Consider the following 22545-nt stretch of genomic DNA (forward strand, 5'->3'; position numbering starts at 1 on the left):
AGTGAAAGTAGATGATGAGAGCACTGAATTTGTAGGCAGCCCTTCAAACAAATGTTTTGCTGAAAGTGGTCATATTCCACACTTTTATAGCATTTTAAGTGTCTTGAATAGTAAAGAGGCATTAATGTGAATGTAGCATCTCAGTTCAAACGGCACATGAACGAATCATCTTTTCATATTTACTTAAACCATGAAATAAATGTATTAAATAGTAAAGAGGCATTAATGTGAATGTAAATTATTTTAAATAAATGACATTCTCTTGGTAATTAATCCAATAATTAGGTAAATAATCTGGAAGTGGTGCCTGTGTTTGAGCTACTCACTAATTAGTGAATTTGACATGAGCCATGCTTATGTGGTTTAGAATGTCTCGTGGCTTTTCCTATGTCATAAATGTGAACATTTTGATCAAGCTTCTTCGTTTCCATAAATAGCCTGAGTAGACTGGAGAGGGAGCTCAATCTAAAATGCACTTTATGACTTTTCACATCATACTGTGAGGTATTTCCTGTTATCCATTATATGTCCCCTTTTAATAGCTTCAATAACTCTGAAACTACTGTCGACCCCAGCCGAGCAGCTCAATACGGACCTCATTTGTCCCCGCCATTGACGTTAAAATGAAGCTTACATGCTTGAATTAAGGATTCGCAAGTGATATATTCCCAGAGGGCCTGTATAATGTGCGTGTATGTGTTGCCTTAACTCTATTGTAATCTGAAGCAAATGCAAATGCATTGCTAATCACACTGGGCTGTTCTCACAGAGTGCACAGCCTTGTAACATGCGACTGGGCATTTGCATGGCACGTCGGCTTCTTCTTAACGTGTAGTTAAATATTTACCGTAGGAGCCTAATGGATGATCGCTTAACAAGACAGCTCTTCTCTTCCTCCAGCCGAGAGCTTTAAATACAGCGTGTAAAATTCTTCCTTGTGCTTCTCAACACGGATGCACACCTCTTAAGCACCAACACTAACCGAACACTGCTCAAAATCTAGCCGGATTGGGGAGAAACAGGTTTAAGAATTCATATACGGCCGCATGCATGTCATTCGGGCTGCAAATTGTTTGGTTCAGCTTCCTGCGCGTAGTACATATTCGTCAGGAGATCAGCAGGTTGAAATTATAGACGTCTGAACGCTGACAGCGGAGACATGGCTCTGAATATGTGCAGACCCCCTGCTCCTATCTGTCTGGGATAAAAAGAATGAACGCAGCTCTGTCCCACCTCCCACCGAGAACACACACACATACCCCTCCATTCCACCCCCTACTCTAACCCTACTGAGCAAACAAGATCAACACGCTCCAGCAAACAGGCCGCAGTAGTCTGACTGGTGTGGACAGAGTGAATTAAAAGGATGAATAAATGCATCTCTGTCTGCTCTCCTCTTGTAGTTAATTGTATGAATCAAGGGGTCAAGGCTTGGCTGTACAGTAGATAACAGTACCTATAACTAGACCAATTTGGGACAAATTGGGACCTCAATTGGCTCTTTGCAAAGACCCGCCCCCTTAGTTACTGTTGCTATGTCCGACAAGCCATGCCACTCTCACACTAAACATTATGTTCTCATGCAGTAAAAATTCATTGAGAAGCAAAGAGGAAACTGAATGCACTGACAGACAAAACAGAACAGGTTACTTCTGGAAATCCAATCAATAAACACTGTTTTGTGGCTCTTTAATGTGTCGTAACAGATCGCTGTAGCATCTCAGTTCAAACGGCACATGAACGAACCATCTTTTCATATTTACTTAAAGCATGAAATAAATGAAATAAATGTGAATGAACTTCAGAAGGTATTTTATCTCTACCCACGATAAGATGTCAATGCACATCGTTTTTCAAGTTTAAGTCTGCCAAAGTTAATCTACTCTCCTGTCTGGTTTGTTTGTTGGACAAAATGGCAGATTCTGCGTTATGACTGGTCAAACTGCCAGTCAACCAAACTCCCTGAGAAGGGTCAGTCATTCAAAAGTAGCCGTATTTTCTGATATAAAGTGACAGGCAATTTTTTTTAAAAATCCTGTTGTTTAATTTATTTGAAATATTATTTTAGTTATTTTTCCCTAAATGTTTATATCTAAAAAGTACCAAAATAATTGTCAACAAAAACTCAATGTTAAATAGAATATTTTAACATAACATATCTTTCAATTCCCATCCTTAGAGCTGAGACAACCAAGTATCATAGAGACTTGGGAATGGGCTCTTTTAACCATACAAAACAACCTAGCAACCGCATAGCCATGTCCTGGCAACACCTGACTTTTGATGACTCACAAGGTTTTTTTTTTTAATCAAAATATGTAAAAATTTAGTAAATCAGCCTCATCACATTTTGGTAACTCCCATCACCGTCATCAGATAGAGTGTCATAATCTTTGTAATCTGGCAGCAAGAGAAGGCAGAACTATTTTCAGTCTTGGTAAAATCCCTTTTGTGTGGGCGCCGTTTAAAGTGAGTGCCATTATTACACTGCATTAGAGCTGATCTCTTTGTCAGAATGCTTTTAGTACCACGGTCTTCCGGATTACACCACGACTTCGTCATTCTTTCTCTCTCGCTCACTTTCTACGACTGTCTCAGTGGGCAGCACAAATCGCAGGCCGGTAATTACCATCAAAGCCTCGGCGTGCCTTTAAACTCCGCACGGACACATAGAGAGATGTTCCTGAGATGACTGAAAAGCAGGCAGAACAAGAGTATATTAACTAAGAAACCCTTAAAAGACGTCAATTTGCTCTGTCTAAATCAGGGACAGATCTCGCTGTTTCATCTCAGTATTCCGGAATATACCGTTCGGTTCATGCTGGGAGCAGCTGGTGGTGCCTTCATCATTTCAGAGCTTTTAATGTCTGGAAGCGGACAGAAGGAACATTGAGGAAATTGTAGATGACTTTAAGAGGGTCAACTTACGTAAGGTAATTTTCAGAGTACTGTCATCTTGTGAAATCAAAATGATCTTCTGCTGCCCCTAGCACAGTTAGCCAATATTTAAAATCTTTAAAGGGGAAGTATGCTTTTTCTTAAATGTTAAAATACTTTATAAGTATAAAGTTAAACTATAAGTAGCTCATTCTAATTGTATCTTAAATTGTATAAAGTACAATAATGGTCTCAATGTACCTTTTAACACTGATCCTACCAGAATGTGAATAAACAGCCCATCCCTGTGAAAAAGTATTTTGATGGACCAATGCTAACTTTTGGTACTTTTTGTGTTTGTGTATCAGCTTGTGAGTCCTCTAACAGCACTACTGTTCATCCATTTGGAGCCTGAGTGTCTACCCTTACATCTGCCATCAGACAAAGATTGCAAAAAAAAGAAAAAAAAGAACAAGTGCACAAAATTACCCACATTCCCGTCAAAGCCAGAGACAAAACTACAGTGAGTAGATGATGTGTATGCATGAGTGGGTGTTTGTCTGTTTGCCAGCCTAGATATATGACAAGAATATATCTTGAGGCTGAGATCCTGTCAGAACTGAAGCGCTGTTTTACAAACAGACTGACTAATAGCAGACGAGTCTGCTTTGTTTATTCCAGCATGTAATACTGGACACCAACAAATTATCATTTGTTATTGCGAATGCACGTATCTAGTAAAAATTATTACACGTGATACAATTATACTGAACACTCAACTTGAACCACAATAATTTTGTTGGAATATTGTTTAATATAATATAATATAATATAATATAATATAATATAATATAATACAATATAATATAATATAATATAATATAATATAATATAATATAATATAATATAATATAATATAATATAATATAATATAATATAATATAATATGATATAATTTGTCTTGTATAATATAACTTGTCCCTTTTAGCACTCTATTCATTTACTGCTTGTTTTCTTAAAAAACAAAATAGATAAACTAGCTTTTCTAATCTTTTTGTATTCTATATATTTGTTTTTGTATTTTTTATTCTTTAAGGCCCAATACTAGCGTGCTCTATTCTTTTTCTATTCTGTCTGTTTTCTTTTTATTTATTATATAATAAAAAAAACTTGTTACGTGTACTACGTTAAGTTTACAGAGACTTGTTTTAGCACTTGGATGTCATTGCCCTTTTGATTTGTCATTGATTTTGATTGCTTCCATTGTCCTCATTTGTAAGTTGCTTTGGTCAAAAGTGTCTGCTCAATGACTAAATGTAAATGAGTCATAAAAAATCTACTCACCGTGATGAACCACTCCTCTTAGTCCATGAATAATCGGATCAACTGCAGGATTGTCCTTCATCCCCACCTGAGAAAAAGAATAAATACAAGAATTATGAATATATGTTGTTCGGTTGGATGGATGGATGGATGGATGGATAGATGGATATAGAAGGCTTTGTACATTTTTGACACAGGAAAAAGCTGATAGAGGATCTGAAAGGAATACATGATGTTAGTGCGCTGTGCTGATGTCATAAAAAGCAAAATGATTGCAATCACACAAGCACCCCCTCACATAAGAGAACCCATTGTGCATCAAACGGCTTCAAAAGCTGCCTGTGTTTGAGATGCACCTGAACTGACTGAATTGTTGAACACAGACAAAAGACTCCAGTATGCAATAAAGCCTGAAAGAGAAAAGCTACAGTACTGACCTTTGATGTGTGTGTGTGTGTGTGTGTGTGGGCTAGTGAAAGAGAATGATAGCTTGTTCTGTGCTGACTATATACAAAAATATAATGGTTTGAAAATAATTTTAGTAATCTTGACCCTACAAAAAGCACAGATCAGGGAAAATCCATAACAGGCGGAGCACTTCCTTTGCTTGTCTTGGATGGAGGTGTATCAAATAGAGGTTTGTGCTTTTAAGAAGCCCCCATAGGGTTGAATCAGGAGACAGGCTTTGACAGAGAGGACCCAAGGGGTGAGGTCTGTTGTAAAGTCTGTGCACGCGCGTGTTTGTGTGTGTGTGCTGGTTGTGTATCAAGAAGGCCAGTGCTGGTTAGCCGATCTAACCAACATTCCCATGAGGCAGGAGTGAAAAGGATTCACACACTTCCACTGGTCCTTAGCCGCCGTCTCTCTCACACATAAATCTCTCCAGGCTCTTTGAACACTCCTGTGCTATTTCTTGCATGAAAGAGAATTCCAGAAGCTCGATGCAGGAAGTGGGTGCTGAGAGGGAACGGCACAAGTCTGCAATACAACGACTGTCTAGAATAGTTTTCTTAGACATGTTTCAGCCTCAATGTAGAGATTGGTCACTGAGGACACACTGAGTCAAAACAACAGAGAGAAAGACTGGCTGACAACAAACAGAATAGGGTGTTTGTTTGTTTGTTTTAATGCCAGCTTCTGTGACTCATTTTTTTTTTTGTGTGGCCATTTTCAGAAAATTTCACGGCAAAAAACGGACGGACGGACAAACAAGCAGAGAGACAGACAAAACAAAAGACAGACAGACAGACGGAAAAGAAAAATGAAAAGGACGTGTACAGACATACAGATAAAATGAAAGACAATTACAGAGACAGACAGACAGATGGACAAAAACAAATGACAGACAAGTAGAATGCAAACAGAACAGTGTGAGGTCTCTGTAGGTCAACTACATCAGCCTGACATTGAAAGAAACTTAAAGGGATAGTTCACTACAAAAGTTGAAATTCTTTCATCGTTTACTTACCACCATGTCATTCCAAAATGACAAATGACAAACCTGTTTAGCTGCCGGCACTCTTCAGAAAATATTCTTTTGTGTTCCAAAACACATTTATGTTAGGGCCAAGTAAATGAGGGTGAGTAAATGTTTTTTTCATTTTTGGGTAAACTATCCCTTGAATGTGAGGAATAGCTGCCGTCCTACGTAGAGTGTCCTACGCTGCCATAGCAGAACATTCACTAAAAAGTGAACCGAACATCACTCCAGACCGTTTGCCTGAGGCTCAGGATTACAGGTAATGATATTGTTAATAATATTCTTACACAGACCAATTATTGTGCTTCATTAGACCTCAATATATCATGTTAATTAATTTTGTCTTACCTGTATGTGCTTTTGTTGACTATTAAATTCCAGTAGCTACTGACTTGCACTTTAGGAATCACCAAGGACCACAGTATTAGAATCTTAAATGCTCTTAGGGTGAATAAATTAACAAATGTTACATTTTTTGGTGAATTATCCCTTTAATAGAGCTCATATTGCACTCTACACTGCATTCTTAGGCTGGAATAGTGAAAACATTCTACAAATGAGCCTGTATGCAAGAGGTCACCCCCAAACACCTGCACTTTCTTGTAGATCAAACCCTGAGGTACAATAAATAGCAGCAAACAGCTTTAAACTCAGTTTAAGAGCTCTGTTTCACCTCACGAGTAAAAAAAAAACACATGCAAATCAATAAAGTTCAAAGTACATTTCAGCAGATGGAAAATAAAAATGCTCATTTATTGTACTGAGCTCAGAGTGAGGTTTTTTTATACGGCAGCTGTGAGCTGTAACAGAGAGAGAAAGAAAAAGAAGAAGAAAAAAAAATAAAGCCCTGCAATTGATTAAAACTAAATGAGAAATGCAAATAACTGCAAGCTATAAAGCAGCACAAGATAATAACTTGAAACAATAACCAACAATAAATTATATACAACCTAAAAACGATTTGTAGTGTCCTGGACCACCAACAAGCCTGCGGTTTAAAGTGTATTAAAGAGACAATCTTTGGTGACATATTAGTTTGTGGAATAAATGTTTGTCTTGTAAATAAGCCTATGAACATATCATGATGGATGTTACGAACGCTATCTTCTTTAATCAGGGACAGAAAGACTAAATGGTCAGGCAATAAAGAAAATGGTGTGGGCTCCAAATAAAAAGAGATATCGAGTGGGACACATGCTACGAAGATATGAGACAGATGTAGAATGAGACAGAGAGGGAGGGTTTAGAGGGAAATATATAAAAGTCTAGTCAGATGAGATTTAAACATCTTTTTCGAATAGAAAACCTTGTCATGACATAATGATTAGTCTTTTCTTAGCTTTGTGGATTTTTCAGAGTATACATTTGTTCTTAAAGCTAAAGTTTGAATGTCTATAACAACATCTATATATGCATGCATTTTTGCTTCTCTGTACATTTCTAACAAATGATTTCTAGATTTGTTTTTAAGTAATTTTTTTTTTTTAGTTTTTGAAATAAGGGGTGCGCTAATTTGATCACAAATACAGTAAAACAGTTATTACAGAAACATTTCTTATCAATGTTGGTACTTAATATTGCACTTTTATTTTTTCAGGATTCTTTGATGAATAAAAACGGTCAAAAGCACAGCGTTAATTTGAAATACAGACAGAAAGACAGAAAATCTTTGCAACATTATAAATACACTTCCTTGTCATTTTAATTAATTTAATGCATCCTTGTTAAATAAAAGCATTCATTTATTTTAACGTCTGTCATTCTCCAGTTTCTCCCGTCTTAGCTTCTGGTGGAATTATTCGCTATCAAAACCAAAATAGTCCATATAACTATATAACACATTGTTACTTGTAAATGAAAATGTTTGTTTTTGTGCAATGCTACTGTCATATAGGATGACTGTGATAATGTATAGTGCAAAAAAAAAAAAAAAAGAATTAAGTACATTAAGTGCATTATTTAAACCGTTTTCCTCATAAATACTTGAAATCACCTTTACAGTGTTTTTGGGTATATTTTGTAGGCAAAACCTGACCCATTCACTCCCTCCCTCTATGTTCAATTGTTTTTTTGAAGTGTTTGCAATTTCTCAAATGTGAGAAATGAGTATACAACCCCCCCCACCCCACACACACACACACAGAGCTCCTGGTTAAAGACTGCAAGCCTTAAATTGCTGTTTTGTAATTATCACAGTGGGGTTGACAAAAGAACAGCGCAGAAAGGGAGTGAATACGTGTGTGTTTTTCCATATTGAAAACAGCGGCAGTGAGTTTTCTGCGAGTGTGAAGCTTCAGTATCGTTGAACTTAATGGGACGAGAGAAAACCTCCTTGCAAAATCAATGCTGTTTAACGCCAGCACTTAGCACTGACAAAGCTCAGCGGCTGAACATGAAGACGCTTTCGAACCCAGCGAGTTCTCACCTGAAAGAAGACAGCCATGGCCGCGATTACTCGCTTCTCCCGTATGGCTGTGTTAAGACTGTCAAAGTCGTCTGAGTTATACATGAAGATCTGCATCTGTGTGAAAGAGAGAGAGAGAGAGAGAGAGAGAGAGCGAGAGAGAGAGAAATGTGAGAATCCTGTTAGTCAGAGACCTTTAGCCAATCAGATTGTAATTCTTACATTATCACAGACACAACACACATAGTCCATTATCAAATCTAATATCTCATAATCTCATAGCCTCTAATCTGTCTCATCCTGTAATCTCCCGAGAGCGCTCGGCTTCGTCGTGTTTCCGTTTCAAACGTCAGGCCCTGTCCATCCTCTTATCACTCTGATGGGATCTTTGGCAGTGGATCAGGCTAATAAATGTGCTCAAATCTCCACGGACCGCAACACCTGTCTAAATTGGCAGCAGCCGTCTGTTATTCTCCATTGTCAATACCTTTTCCCACAAAAACGCATCAAAAAAGACAATAAAGGTGAACGGTATTCTCGTTGGCAGATAGTGATCAGTACTGTGTCAGTAAAAGGGGTGGATTTAGCAATGGAGAAACAGGACAGAAAGTTGAAACCCGTTGAGTTCCTGAGAGAGTTAGAGAAGGAGGAAACAATTACAGCTAAATACAAAGACTTCGATGGACCATAACGTCTGATATTTTAAAAGAACCTCCCCTTTAACCACAGTCGCTCCACAATTCTGTTGTCACGGTGATGACGGTTAGGAATGAGTTCTGCTGCCAGTGAATTAAAAATGCAATTCACACATAAAAATGACTAATTAGAGCTCATCTATGATACTTTCAAAAGTAAAGGGTGATATAACTGTACTGATATTACACTGAAGAAGAAGAAGAAGAAACAAACAAATAGGTATGCTATCATAGAACGGCCATGTCAAGGTCAATAATTATCTTAAAATATCAGGCGATCAGATAATTTGATCTTTGTATGGTAAGGGAAGGTTGTCATTTGGTGCGACCCAAAAATGTACGATATTTCTGAATTAATTAATTAATTAATTACTAAAAAACAAACAAACAAACAATTTTTTTTACATATATTTTAAATAAAATGTATAAAAATATATTTCAAATTTCAAGAATATTGGTAAAGATGTACACAAGGTGTATATGGTATATGGTACAACACATTTTTTAAACGTTCTTAAAACTTGTATAACAACAACAACAACAACAACAACATTTATTTATTAGTTTATGTTTTTATTGTTAAGAAAACAAATGAAACCAACATGAGAGTACATATATAAAAGCTTGCCTCATGTGTTTTATACTTGTTTTGAAAAGATTTCTCCTTTTTTTAATTTTTTTTTTTATGGCATCGACCACATGTCAAAAAGGAGTCATGTGGTTAGAGGAGGGGCCTGATTACATCAGATGAAAAGAACCTTGTTTTAGAGACAGGGAGATTATTTACAAAGACTTTTCTTTGGAATAACAAACACATTATTTTTTCACAATAACATCAGAGCCATTACATACCAAAAGACGTTTTTTTTTTCTTTTCTGAAATTATTCAACGTTTCAGGAGAAAACATGGACAATGAATTTTCCATCTCCACAGAAGATCAGTAGCATTATGTTTAGCCCTCAGTCCAAAGCTCTTGAAATCAAGAAAGAAAGCCTTGATGCCCGCCACATCAGCTTGTTTCTCCTCACTTCTCTTAGCATTGTCAATATTATGCCTGCTGCATTTTCTCGCCTCTGTAATCCTTACACGAGGCCCACTTTGATCTAATTCAGTCTCAAACACCTCCATCGTTTCAGATCACAGATCGCACGCCACATGCCGGGGAATTCACGAGCCTACGGGCCTGAGCTTAACGCCTCCATCCTCAGCGTTGTGTCTTATAGCCAGTGATTAATGACATAAATATCTGGACAACTTCTGAGAACATGCTCTCAAATGAAAGTAAACAACAGAGAAAGAGAGAGAGAGAGAGAGATTAACATAACAGGGTCGTGAGTTTCTTAACCTCTCACTATTGGAAGCTGTCTGCAGTCTGTTTGTATTCATGCAGGAGGAGAGGTGACAGACTGTGACACGTCCTCCATACAAGACAGAAAACGATTAAAATTACACTGAGAATCACACGGAAGACCCGCCAGTCTTTACAGAGCGAAAAAAAGTGTAGAAACCAATGATGTTGATATATGAATATTTTATATAGATTTTTTTTCATTCTTTGTTTTATTGATTGTTGAGAGCAGCTGGAATACTGACATAATATATAAGGTAAAGTACATTTTTACTAGGGAATTAGTATCTTTACAGACTGAATTTTGAAGTGTATTCGACTGTTCATACCCGCAGGTGTCTGAAAGCAGCTGTGTAGAAGACATACCATAGAATATAGGACTACTGAAAACAGTCTACAGTTTACACACACACACACACACACACACACACACACACACACACACACACACACACACACACACACACACACTTTATATAAATGTAAGAATATATATAATATGTGAGGACATATATCTGTAGCAGTAGGTTCTTTATTCTGAACATCCATGGAGTTTGCACTGTATTCAGAGCTCTGTAAAAGTCTATAAATGCTAACAGTCATGTGTGTGTGTGTGTGTGTGTGCGTGTAGGAGGGCGATAGACTATGCTAAACACTAAACCACCAGAGCCTTCATTACAGAAATGTCAATAATTTATTCTGATTCATGAAAGAATGAAAATTATAGCAGTAGGGAGAGAATGAACCTTGTGTCAGCTCACCTTTAATGCGCAACATAAACACAAACAGTTGTGCACACTCGCACGCATGCAAATGCATGCAAACGCACAAAGGCACTAAAGGGCATTGTTCAATCAAAATGCAATGGAGCAGAATTTACAATAATGGAGCATTGTGCTCAAGCCCTGTAAAATAGATGAATAAATACAATAAAAACACAATATGATGATTAACCCACCAGAGGCTTTATGCAGTTAAACAGTTCTACACAATCATTAGTAGTAGTGCTTACTATGGGTATTCATCATTTTCATACTCGAATTCAGGGATTTTTAACAAACCTGTAGGTATTACAAATACAATTCCAGATTAGATTTTTGACTGATAGACAATATAGTGGGAAATCTTTCACATTTACACTAACCTAATTCACATCTAGAGACCCTGCATAGACAGCAACAGAACTACCACGTTCATGACCCAGAAAGTTAGTAAGGGTATCCATAAAACAGTCCATGTGACATCAGTGGTTCAAACTTAATTTTATAAAGCTACGGAAATAGTTATCGTGTGCAAAAAAAAAAAAAATTAAATAAATAAAAATGACTTCATTCAATAATTTCTACTCTTCCCTGTCAGGCTTTGACATGTGTTCACAAGAGTACCACTATGCATGAATTATTGATGACTCATTTTGCACTACACAGACTGTTGTCCAATCAAATGCTCTAGAATGTGAAGGCCCTGCCCCATAATACCATCGCCATATATCACAGACTTCTTGTTAGTTGGTTGTACATTGTTAGTTGTACTATCTATGTATGTCTAACTATGTATAACTAACTAAATAGCAGAGAATCATGGTTCAGAGCTGTGGGAAAACAACAACAACAACAAAAAATGGATATGTCCCACACCAACTTCCTGTTTCAACAGGACATGTGTAAATACAGGGGGAAAAAGAGCTCATAACTCACAAAGAGCAATAATATCGACGTTTCTGTGTAAACATAAACACACATAGGCTTTTACCTCTGACAGGCCAGAGAGGCCAAAGCAAAAATGTAAAGGGAACTCTGACAGCCCTGTGTGTGTGTGTGAGAGAGAGAGGAGCAAGTGTCTACTCTGAGATCATTAACACACAGGTCACTTACAGGTATCTGTGTCTTGTATGTACTTAGGCAAGTGTGTGTCTGTGTGTGTTTGAGCGGATCTCTGCAGAGTTTCATTAGCACACAGGTCAGACACGGCTTGTGAAATCCTTTGCTCTGGTTACACATATCACTTACAGTACTTACAATCGCTGTTAGCCAAACAGGCAAATACACACAAGACAGATGGAGCTAAAGAGTATGAACATGCTAACAGAGAGCAAGATATTATTTTTTTAGATGTTGTAAAATAAAAGGCTGCGTTTTGAGAGAATAAAAAGAAAATCGGGCAGCAGAGAGGAATTCTAAGCAAGTCTACATTTAAGCAGACACTCCAAGGCTCAGTAGCTTGATAGTCCTTCATCAAAATGATTATTCAGTGTAGTGATGGAAAGCCTTTTTCATTTCTGCTCTCCTAAAGTATTTATTTTAATGGACTGGATCAAAAAAATAAATAAATAAAATAAAAAATAAAAACACACACATTACATCACATGTTCTTGTTTATGTTTCTTGTAAATATATGGTATGTTTCATGAATAGACTTTTTTCCCCCTCCCTCAAACAAATGGTCAGTGAAAAGATGTTCTCTAAAGAAAGTACTAAAGAAAATGTTTATATGACCAATTCATGTTCTGACGTTTGTAGATTTTGCAACCTTGATAAATGTATTTATTATTATTATTACTTTATTCACATTAAAACATTAAATAAACTTGAAATTAACCCCCCCCCCAAAAAAAAAAACAACTAAACAAACAACAACAACAAAAAAAAAAAAAAAAAAACAGAATGGATAACAGGGTTGAAAATGTGGCCTAAATTACATTGTCTCTCAGAAGGAACTAGCTACCAGGGACCAAATATTGGTGTGTAGTTATTCATAATGAACTTATAATTGAGCTAGAAGTATTTGTTTTATAGTTTATAATAACATTCATAACAGGGTTGAATATTTCAGTATGAGAATACTGTACCTGACAAATATTATTATATTTTAAAAATAAAATATTATTATATAAAATATATTATATTTTACTTCTTTCTATAGATATGGTCCAAATGACGCGATTTCTTGAGCGTCTATATTTTAAGCAGTAACAGGGTTATATGCAAAATGTGTGTCACAGACGAATATTATGTTTGTGGTAATTAAATTGACTGAATATCAATTAAATTGATATTTTATGGATACAACAGAAAAGGCCTACTAATGTCAGCAAATTGGTCAGTTAGCTGTGTGAACCAGTTAAACCAGATCAACCAAACAATGTGTTTTCATCTCAGCAGTCAACTTAAGGGTGTTTGATCATCTGCGATTAATCAATTAAGCAGTTTCTGTCAAATATTAGAATGGCAGCAGATGTTTTTTCTCTAGGTGTAGGATTTTGAACATATGCAAACAGTGTCGCTTTGCTGATTATGCACTCTTTAACAGATGTTTCGGCAACTGATGCTCCTCCTGTGTTGTAGAGTCTCTCCAACATGGAAGAATCTTCAATAGCTACCACTAAAAATAGCTAAAACTAAAAAAAAAGCCCAGTATTATGTACACGGGTGCAGGTAGCCTAATCACTAAGGCCTTGGGCTGCTATTATAAAGGATACAGGGTTCAATCCAAGGTAAGAGGTGGAATTGGGCAGTTACTGTGATCACAATCCAGCTTTATAACGATTGTGCCCTTTACCAAGACACTGAACCACAGGCTGCTCCATAGGGGCCGTCCCTGAAATTAGTCAGTGTAAGGATGATCAGCAGGCGCTAATGGCGACTTTCACAGAAATCTCACTGAGATGCTGTTTCTGAGACGGCTTTGAAGAACATTATGATTGGGAATTCACAGACTAAAATCTAAATTAGTTCTCCTGCTCAACAGAGAGACGGGCCTTGATCTACAATCAGCTTTCTTCCTCTACCTTGTCATCCTGTTCGCTTTGTTCTTTGGAGCAGACCTGCCCATACTGTAGATTAGTGCTTCAATCCTGAGACACATAACATGTCCTGAAGTCATGGGTAGGGAAACTCTGGCATAGTAGACATAGATATATATACGTAGTTGCCTAATTAGTGGCCGTTTCTATGGGCCGTGGGAATCTACTTATATATATCTATGTCTACTATGCCAGAGCATGTACTTGCGTCATGTGGGACGTTGGACATTACGGTGAATAAGAGGTAAAAGATAATACAAATACTGTTCAGTTTCACAGACTGACTGATCATTTCATGTCTTTACACATCAATGTATCGTCACGTGCCTCAGGGTTTAATTTGGATTAGTTTTTTTTTTTACTCTCAAAGCAGTGATTCCCAATCTCTTGCATTATATGACTGACAGACTGCAACAGTTTGAGTTAAAAACCGTTGTTTGTGTTCTACTGAAGAAACAAAGTCACCTCCATCTTGGATGCCCTTGGGGTAAGCAGATAAACATCAAATTAGAATTTAGGGTGAAGTATCCCTTTAAATGTATGAGATACATGGGAATATGACTTTATAAACAAGAAAACACGACTGCAAGGTGAATCAAACCTCTGATAAGTTGTCCTTGCAACAACTGTGAGGGGGTTTCCACAGCATCAACATTCACAAAGCCAACAGAGCCCAAAGGTAAACAAATGGATTCATTTAGGATCTGCTCCTGAGGAGAGACTGCAATTCTCCTCACACCAAATGGAGGACGAAGGGGAAAAAAACAGGCATCATTACTTCAGGGGAGGCTCAACTTGGTTTCTTACGTTGTTTTGTTTCTGAAAAACACGTAATGTAACCCTGCCGAGAACCGAGCCGACGACAGACAACACCAAAACAAGCCACTCTGCCGTCAGAGAGGCTTTGAATGCAGAAGCCCTGCTGTTCTTCAATGCTGGAATCGCTTCAAATCTCCCAAAATGACTACAACTACCCCTTTCTCCGAACCACATGAGGTCTTTACATCCTTTCTGCTCACATTCCCATCAGAGTCAAGGTCAGTGTCTAGGACTACCCTTCCCTTCGGCTGTTGGCTCCCCGTTGCTACAAGACCATCAACAGCTCTTCAGAACTTCAAAGCATGGGAGGAAGTGTCCTTTGACCCGCTAATTATAAACCAATCAGGAGCGTCTCATTTTGGCTCACAGGGATACGGACGTCTTGGATTTGCAGGGTTTCTTTGTCTTCCTGTGCAAACATATTGACCTCCCTCTCAATTCAAACAGGAGCCAATTAGCCATCGCCGCTGAATTAATTTAGCTTTTGTTTTATAAAAGACTCAATCTGTTTCCCTGGTGTTTGTTTGCAGCTCAGTCATCTATCAAGGTCAACAGGGTTTTGAATAAGAAATAATGAATGAATACCAGAAATAATATATAACCCAGAGAATAACCTGTCATTAAGAGCTTGCCTGATGTGGACATTGTGTTTGCACAAAGGCGACTGGCTCAAGTTTTCAAAATCAAAGAGCAAATGAAGTATTGACAAACTGGCACTTCCTCTTTAGGAAGGGGCCGCATTACATTGCAGGTGGCAGAGTGCGTCTACATGCAACACGTTCTGGATGAGTGCACAAGCTCTAGTCATAAGTTTGTTTTGTTACATGTGTGGAGAAATGAGAGATGGTCATGCACAAGATCAACCAGAAGTTTGACCCCAGAAGACAATAATGCTGGCCTGAATAACTGGGGCAGCCAATCAGACGCTTGGGCCATTTTGCCACAGTGTACAACGGAATCAAGGTCACAAACAGTTCTCTAAAGTTTGTTTTGTTAGATGTTCAGAGAGACGAGAACACACCTATCTTTATCTTTCTCATCACATATTTAACAGCAGAAAGCATGACATTAAGAATGCAACAAGAACTCAAGTCTAATGCATGTGTAATTAATCATATCAGCTGGTAGGTGACAAGTTAATGGATCATCTTAATAAATATTCCATATGCTCTTGTGGTGGCATGGTTAAACACACACACACACACACACACCCTAGATGATCCATTCCTCTGAGTGCTGAATTTGAGTGACGGGACACATATTGATTTCGGCACTTTATCCCTTTAAAACAACGGCCGTCACCATGAGAAAGCAAAGGAGATAAATGAGTACTGCGGTCCGCAGGGAGCTGAGCCTAAAGATTTCCCATCAGTCCTTGCTCTCGCCGACCGAATCCAACATCATTCCTCCTTTACTTTATATTTGTTTGCTCTTATTGGACACTTTCACGAAAAAAGGGTACAAAATCGTGCCTGAAACTCTTAAAAATTAACTCTGAAAAAATAATTAATTTTTCTTTTTTTTACACATATAATTAGACAAATGTGTTGATTTAACCATAAGGAAATGTTTGTCAAAATTAATTTCCTAATGAATAATTACACAATTCTGTTACCACATAGGCAGATAAGCAACTCTGTGACCAGAAGTTAGGAAGTTTAAATAGAGTTTTGACTATGATTTGCATGATTTTTTTTTTTTTTTTTTTTTTACAATTAAATATAATTTTTAAAGAGATGAGTAACCATTTAATAATGTATTTTTTTTATAATAAATAGAGTAACAGGGTTGAATGAACCAACATTTGCTAAATAAATAAATAAATAATAAAAATAAAAATAAAATGAATTTTGCATACTGCAAATTACTAATAAAAGGGTAATTTGTTTTAAGAAATTAGATACACGCTTTGTGAAAAGGGGGAAATCATGCAGTAACAGGGTTGAATGCAACGTGATAGGGTAACACATAAAAATTGTATAAAGTAATTAACAATCTTAAAAATGTGTTTGACTGTAAAGTACTGGACTGTTTTACTGTAAAGTACTGAATGCAACACAACTGAATACAATTAATTTGTATTTAATTGTAATAGAGACCAATTATTTCCCACCTCCATGTATATTAATAGAAAAGAAGGTCAAACTGCAGTTAAAAATCAACTTGCTCAGTCTACTTGTTCTCCATCATTGTATCCTTATGGATGAGACATGCAGATGACTACATACAGAAGTTCAAAGTTTTATCAACCTTCATTAAACTTATTATAATCAATGAACTCTTCAACAATTCTGAGTTAGACTTTAAGATCTGTTTCAAAAGCTTGCAACTAAACAAAAGTGAGCACTGAATGTTTAACATTCTACTATTCGTCAAAATAAATGAATTCCAGCAGTTCTATCAATTCTAAATTGAACAAAGAAAAACCTCCTTAAGCAAGAATGTGAATATGACAAGGGTGGACGCCGGCAGCACACAAATGGTTTTGTTTTAAAATGTCTACAGATCTGAAGTATGACAAAAAGATTCACAATTTCTCTTTAAATACACTGATTACAATATGCAAGGATTTCAGACGAGCTATTTTTAAATGCTAGGTTGAATTTATGTAAGTGTATGTTAAGTTAGATGTGGTCTTCTTGAGCAAACTCTCTGCTGAGCAATCCAGAAGAATTGGACCTCTAACAATTTCCATACAGTGGTTTTTGTCTGATCCCCAATTCCTGTTTCAATTTTAATATCCTTTAAGGTGTGTAAAGCCACACGCTCTTTGAACCAAAACTATAAAGGAAAAAGAAAAAAAAACACTCTCTTTTCTGAATCAGAAACAATCTTGCCACCCGCAGCGTGCAGACATTCTGAAACGGTCTTGTGGAGTTTATTGTCAAGTTCAGGATGGGAGAGGGCAGGGTGCAAGCAGACAGCCTTTAATACCTGTAATATAAATGGTAATAGTGCCAAGCTTCTTCTGAATCCCAAAGAGCCAACCTGGGAGTTTTACCTCAGACGAGGCCTGTTATTCCTCCCTGGGCTTTGTCTCTAAAGAATGCACTGTACACACCACAGTTTGCCAAATTGAATTTATCCCGTATTGACATCTCTCCAGGTCCCACGGTTGGAGGTGCGCGCACACATCACACTGACATTCACAAGGACAGACATGAGAGAAAACCTATTGCTTTATAAAGCAGGACCCAATGTGTAGTATGTGTGCAGTGAGGACAAACCAAACGACAGAAGCATGTATTTATGTTTGCGTTAAACAGCACAAGGCTAATTAACATGACCAGCACAAATAATATGTGACAAACATCACACAAAAAACACAGAGCATCAAAGCTGTTTAAAACAGGGTGGGACGATATATATGTGGCGATATATATATATATATATATATATATATATATATATATATATATATATACAATACAGACCAAAAGTTTGGACACACCTTCTCATTCAAAGAGTTTTCTTTATTTTCATGACTATGAAAATTGTAGAGTCACACTGAAGGCATCAAGGGCTATTTGACCAAGAAGGAGAGTGATGGGGTGCTGCGCCAGATGACCTGGCCTCCACAGTCACCGGACCTGAACCCAATCGAGATGGTTTAGGGGTGAGCTGGACCGCAGACAGAAGGCAAAAGGGCCAACAAGTGCTAAGCATCTCTCGGGGAACTCCTTCAAGACTATTGGAAGACCATTTCAGATGACTACCTCTTGAAGCTCATCAAGAGAATGCCAAGAGTGTGCAAAGCAGTAATCAAAGCAAAAGGTGGCTACTTTGAAGAACCTAGAATATGATATATTTTCAGTTGTTTCACCCTTTTTTGTTATGTATATAATTCCATATATAATTCCACATGTGTTAATTCATAGTTTTGATGCCTTCAGTGTGACAGTGTGACATAGTCATGAAAATAAAGAAAACTCTTTGAATGAGAAGGTGTGTCCAAACCTTTGGTCTGCACTATATATATATATATATATATAAAATTTAAATTAAATTTATGCATTTAGCAGACGCTTTTATCCAAAGCGACTTACAGTGCATTCAGGCTATTAATTTTTACCTATCATGTGTTATTATATATACAATAAACTATCAACAATATTATTAATTTATACTATTTTAAAAATTTATAAGTAAATGTATATTATATTATTTCATAATTTAATTTATATAAATGTATAATCCCATAAAAAAGACAAAACAAAACAAAACCAGCTGCAAGCAACAACATTACAAATTTAGCCTAAAATAATCTGTCACTCAGAGCTAGTTTATTAACATCAAATATTACTTTTAATATTATTTCTAATAATATAGAAACAATATTTTGTAGTACGGATAAGCCTTTGTTTGATCATTTCCTCACGATAATCTGGGTAACAGGGTTGAATGGTTTTGCTTAATGAGTTCAGTTAATACAACAATATTTCTAATCCTGTTGAGAAAACTAAATGAGATGATTTGACAAATGTTTTTTCCAGAATGTGATGTGTTCAAGAGATTTTCTTTATAAAAAAAAAAAGAAAATGCATATTACATATATATAATTTTTCTTGCAATTAAAAATGTAAACATTGGGACGTTTCATCTTTCTTGCTCTTTTTGACTCACCAACAAAGACAGATACACAAATAACAAAATGAAGAGCAATTTATGCACATTAAGTCTATAATTGCTTTATCTATTATCCTTTTGCTGCAAAGAATTATGGCAAATGCAGTTTTGCCATACAGTCCTGTAACCTCCAAAATGACTGAATGAGCAGTAATCCCTTGTTCACTCTTCTTCATGAAAAGCACAACTCTCTCATACTCTAATTAACCAAAACATCTTAAAGAGCACCTTACAGGGTTCAGACAACGATCTAGAGTATAGATTATACTGTACAAGGTCACAGCGTTGTGACTGCCTGTGAAAGACTATGACCTTCTAATGAACCGTTCCTCAATTCTCGCCCAGCGCCAGAGCTTTTTAAACCATGCATCAAGGCCACACGGTGTCGCAGAGAGAGAGAGAGAAACGGATAGAAATGATTTTCTACTCATCCTCCTTCCCAGAAAATGAAAGAGCAACAGAGACACCCTGAGATCTGTAAAAGTGTCATGTGCCTTTTATTTCCCATTTCACGGGTATTACATCTCTTCATAAAATACGGGAAACTGTGTTTTTTGAGCAAAGAAAGGCAGGAGGGGACAGGATCTATGGCAAGATTATCAAAAATGGTATCTAGCAAAGCAAAGAACTGGGACAACATCTATTTGCCCTCCAGGTTTCACATGGCTTTTAAAGAATGGATGTGTTTTTCAGTGTCAGAGGAGGCAGAGGGAAAAATATAACATTATGTCAGGAATTGGATGTGCCCCTTTTCTTGGAAGGGCAATAAAAATACAAAAATTGAAAAAATGGCACGGAATGAATCCGTTATCTAAAAAGATTTTATAGGATGCAGTTCAGCGACAGAGACGGAAAGCACATACCATAATGCATTACAGTGGAAAATAACTAATTTATGGCACGAATCCAGCTTTAGTGGAGTTGGAACACTGGAAAAATGTGATATAAACTCACTTCATGTCAGAAAATATATATGGCTTGTATTGAGGTTTCAGTGCTAATTTGTTTTTAAGTCATTACTTCGGGCCTTGTGCGAACGAACGACATCGAGAATTTATGACATGTCATTATAGTGCATTAACATTGTTGAAGTGGAAAATCGTTTTCCACTTGAATAATGCTTACAGTGTTTAAGCTCCATGGTTTGTTCTTCTCTGTGTTTGTGTGCTTTGAAATGGATTCCTCTTTTCATTCCATATTTAACTGTGTACTGCTTTGTGTGTGTGTGTGTGTGTGTGTGTGTGTGTGTATGTGTGTGTTATCGTACCCTGGCTAAACAAGGAAGAGCCTTCTAGGCTTATAAGCGAAAGTAAATCCTTTACACTTGTGTGTTATATGTGTATTTGTATAGATGTATGTATACTGTTATTTATATGATTTACTGTATATCCAATACACACTCTAATAGTTTACAGTATGTGTATTCCTAAATATGCATATTCTTTTTTCAATTAACACAAGATGGAAAAAAAAATTAATAATAATTGTCATTTTTTTTCTTGGAAATAAAACTAGAACTAAATTAAATATAACTATTGCATCGTTTGTGTCTAAATATGTACTTAAACTTTTCACCAGTTTATTAATGTTCTTTATTAATTTTATTCCTTTTTTATATTAACAAAACTGTAAATATAAATAAATTCATAATTTTTTAATAACCATTTAATTACCACTAATGGAAGCAACATTCTTGCACCTCTTTAACTATGAATTGTCATACAAACATTGTCAAGTGAGTGAGTAACAATAATCCAGCAATCATTCTGTTTCATTATGCTACATTATCGGCAAATCTTGGACTTTTTGTCAACTTGTCTTCTTTTAGCACAGGTTTTTTATGTCTTTGATTGGTCCAAGGCCTGACTGAACTGAGCTTACGCACCAGTTTTGAGTGAAAAGTGCATTATTTGGGACTCATTTTGTAAATGTTCATTTGAAAAACTCCTCCCGGGTCAAAATGACCGGCACACAACAAGAGGGTTAAAAGAGTGATCTGTTAATGTATTGGAACACACTTAACATGTTGCATATTTGTTAGTTTTTTCACCCTGCCATCAAAAACAATAAGTTTTATATAGTTTTTTTGGTACTCTTTCATGAAACTCAGTTGCTCAGTTCACACCTTTGAGAATATTCCACATACCAGCTGACCATTTAGTGTTCGATCCCATTAAATAATCTTCAAAACCAGTGAACTCAAGCAATAATGTTTCGAAAGCATGGTTATTGGACTTTACTGCCGCAAATACAAGAACAAGCCACCAGCCCAGCAGAAGACATGTTTCACAAACGTAGCGACCTCGCGATTCGCCCAAGAGGCTGAAGCGAGCGCACAACGGGGTGTTGTAAAATATTTACGAATTAATACAAAATCCGAGATGACACGTTGCCTGTTGGGATGCGTTGTTCCATTACATTTGTGTTTCCCCTAGTGCACCAGCTGGTATTTAGACATTAGGATGTGTCAGCACCATAACGATGATTTTTCACGGCACAACCCCGCCACAGATGCTGCTTTCAAAAGGTTAGCAGGTCACCGTTACGAGAATATGTGTTATCTCAGCTGAAACGCCTTGTTGTAATTTAGTTTGTTAGACTTTTTACTTTTCGGACTATTCAATAAACCTGAAGTTCCCGTGTCTGCATATTCTGTGTCGGAGCTGATAACGCTTTAGACATTTAGCAGACGGGTTTTTGCTTATTGCAGGCCTGCAAACCCCACAAAGAGAAGGAAAAAAAGGACGACGGCTGCTTTGTCAGGTCAATTTTTTCAATAATAAAAAAAAGGAAATGAAAAGAAACGCTGACAGTGAAAGCACTGTAACAGTAGACATGCCTGTACTTGAGGAAACCTATGCTCATTTCCATCGCTTGTGTGGGTTGTTCCCAGTTGCGTTCTCTCTTTTTGGCTATCTTTGCATCTGGTAATATTTTGGAATGCGCTTTCTATTGCACCGACTGCGAGGACTGATGGGAAATAAAATTCGATTCATCAATGCCACGTCTTATCTCTGATACCCACAGCGCTGTGTGTTGGCTTCTTTGCCCCCCATCACATGTGTTAATTTACTTTGTGCTTCTCTTATCAGCGCAGGTGGACAAAGGCCTCAGTGAGAGCCTCTCTCTCGCTCTCATAGCAGCCGCTCTGAGTGTTTATCATCGAGCCG

The 22545-nt window shown here is 36.9% G+C and overlaps 1 protein-coding gene across 2 annotated transcripts in view; it reads right to left on the reverse strand.

The window, feature by feature from the left end:
- The window catches only part of LOC132126785 (receptor-type tyrosine-protein phosphatase gamma-like), a 218849-nt gene that overhangs the window by 49198 nt on the left and 147106 nt on the right, over nt 1-22545 (reverse strand). For both annotated transcript variants that reach the window (XM_059538283.1, XM_059538282.1), the window contains exons 5-6: nt 8106-8201; nt 4222-4288 (exon numbers count right to left, since the gene is read on the reverse strand). In XM_059538283.1, coding sequence (XP_059394266.1) covers nt 4222-4288; nt 8106-8201 — 163 coding nt within the window. The remainder of the gene's footprint in view (nt 1-4221; nt 4289-8105; nt 8202-22545) is intronic.

This window comes from Carassius carassius, chromosome 44, assembly GCF_963082965.1.
Source record: "Carassius carassius chromosome 44, fCarCar2.1, whole genome shotgun sequence".
Lineage (NCBI taxonomy): Eukaryota > Metazoa > Chordata > Actinopteri > Cypriniformes > Cyprinidae > Carassius > Carassius carassius.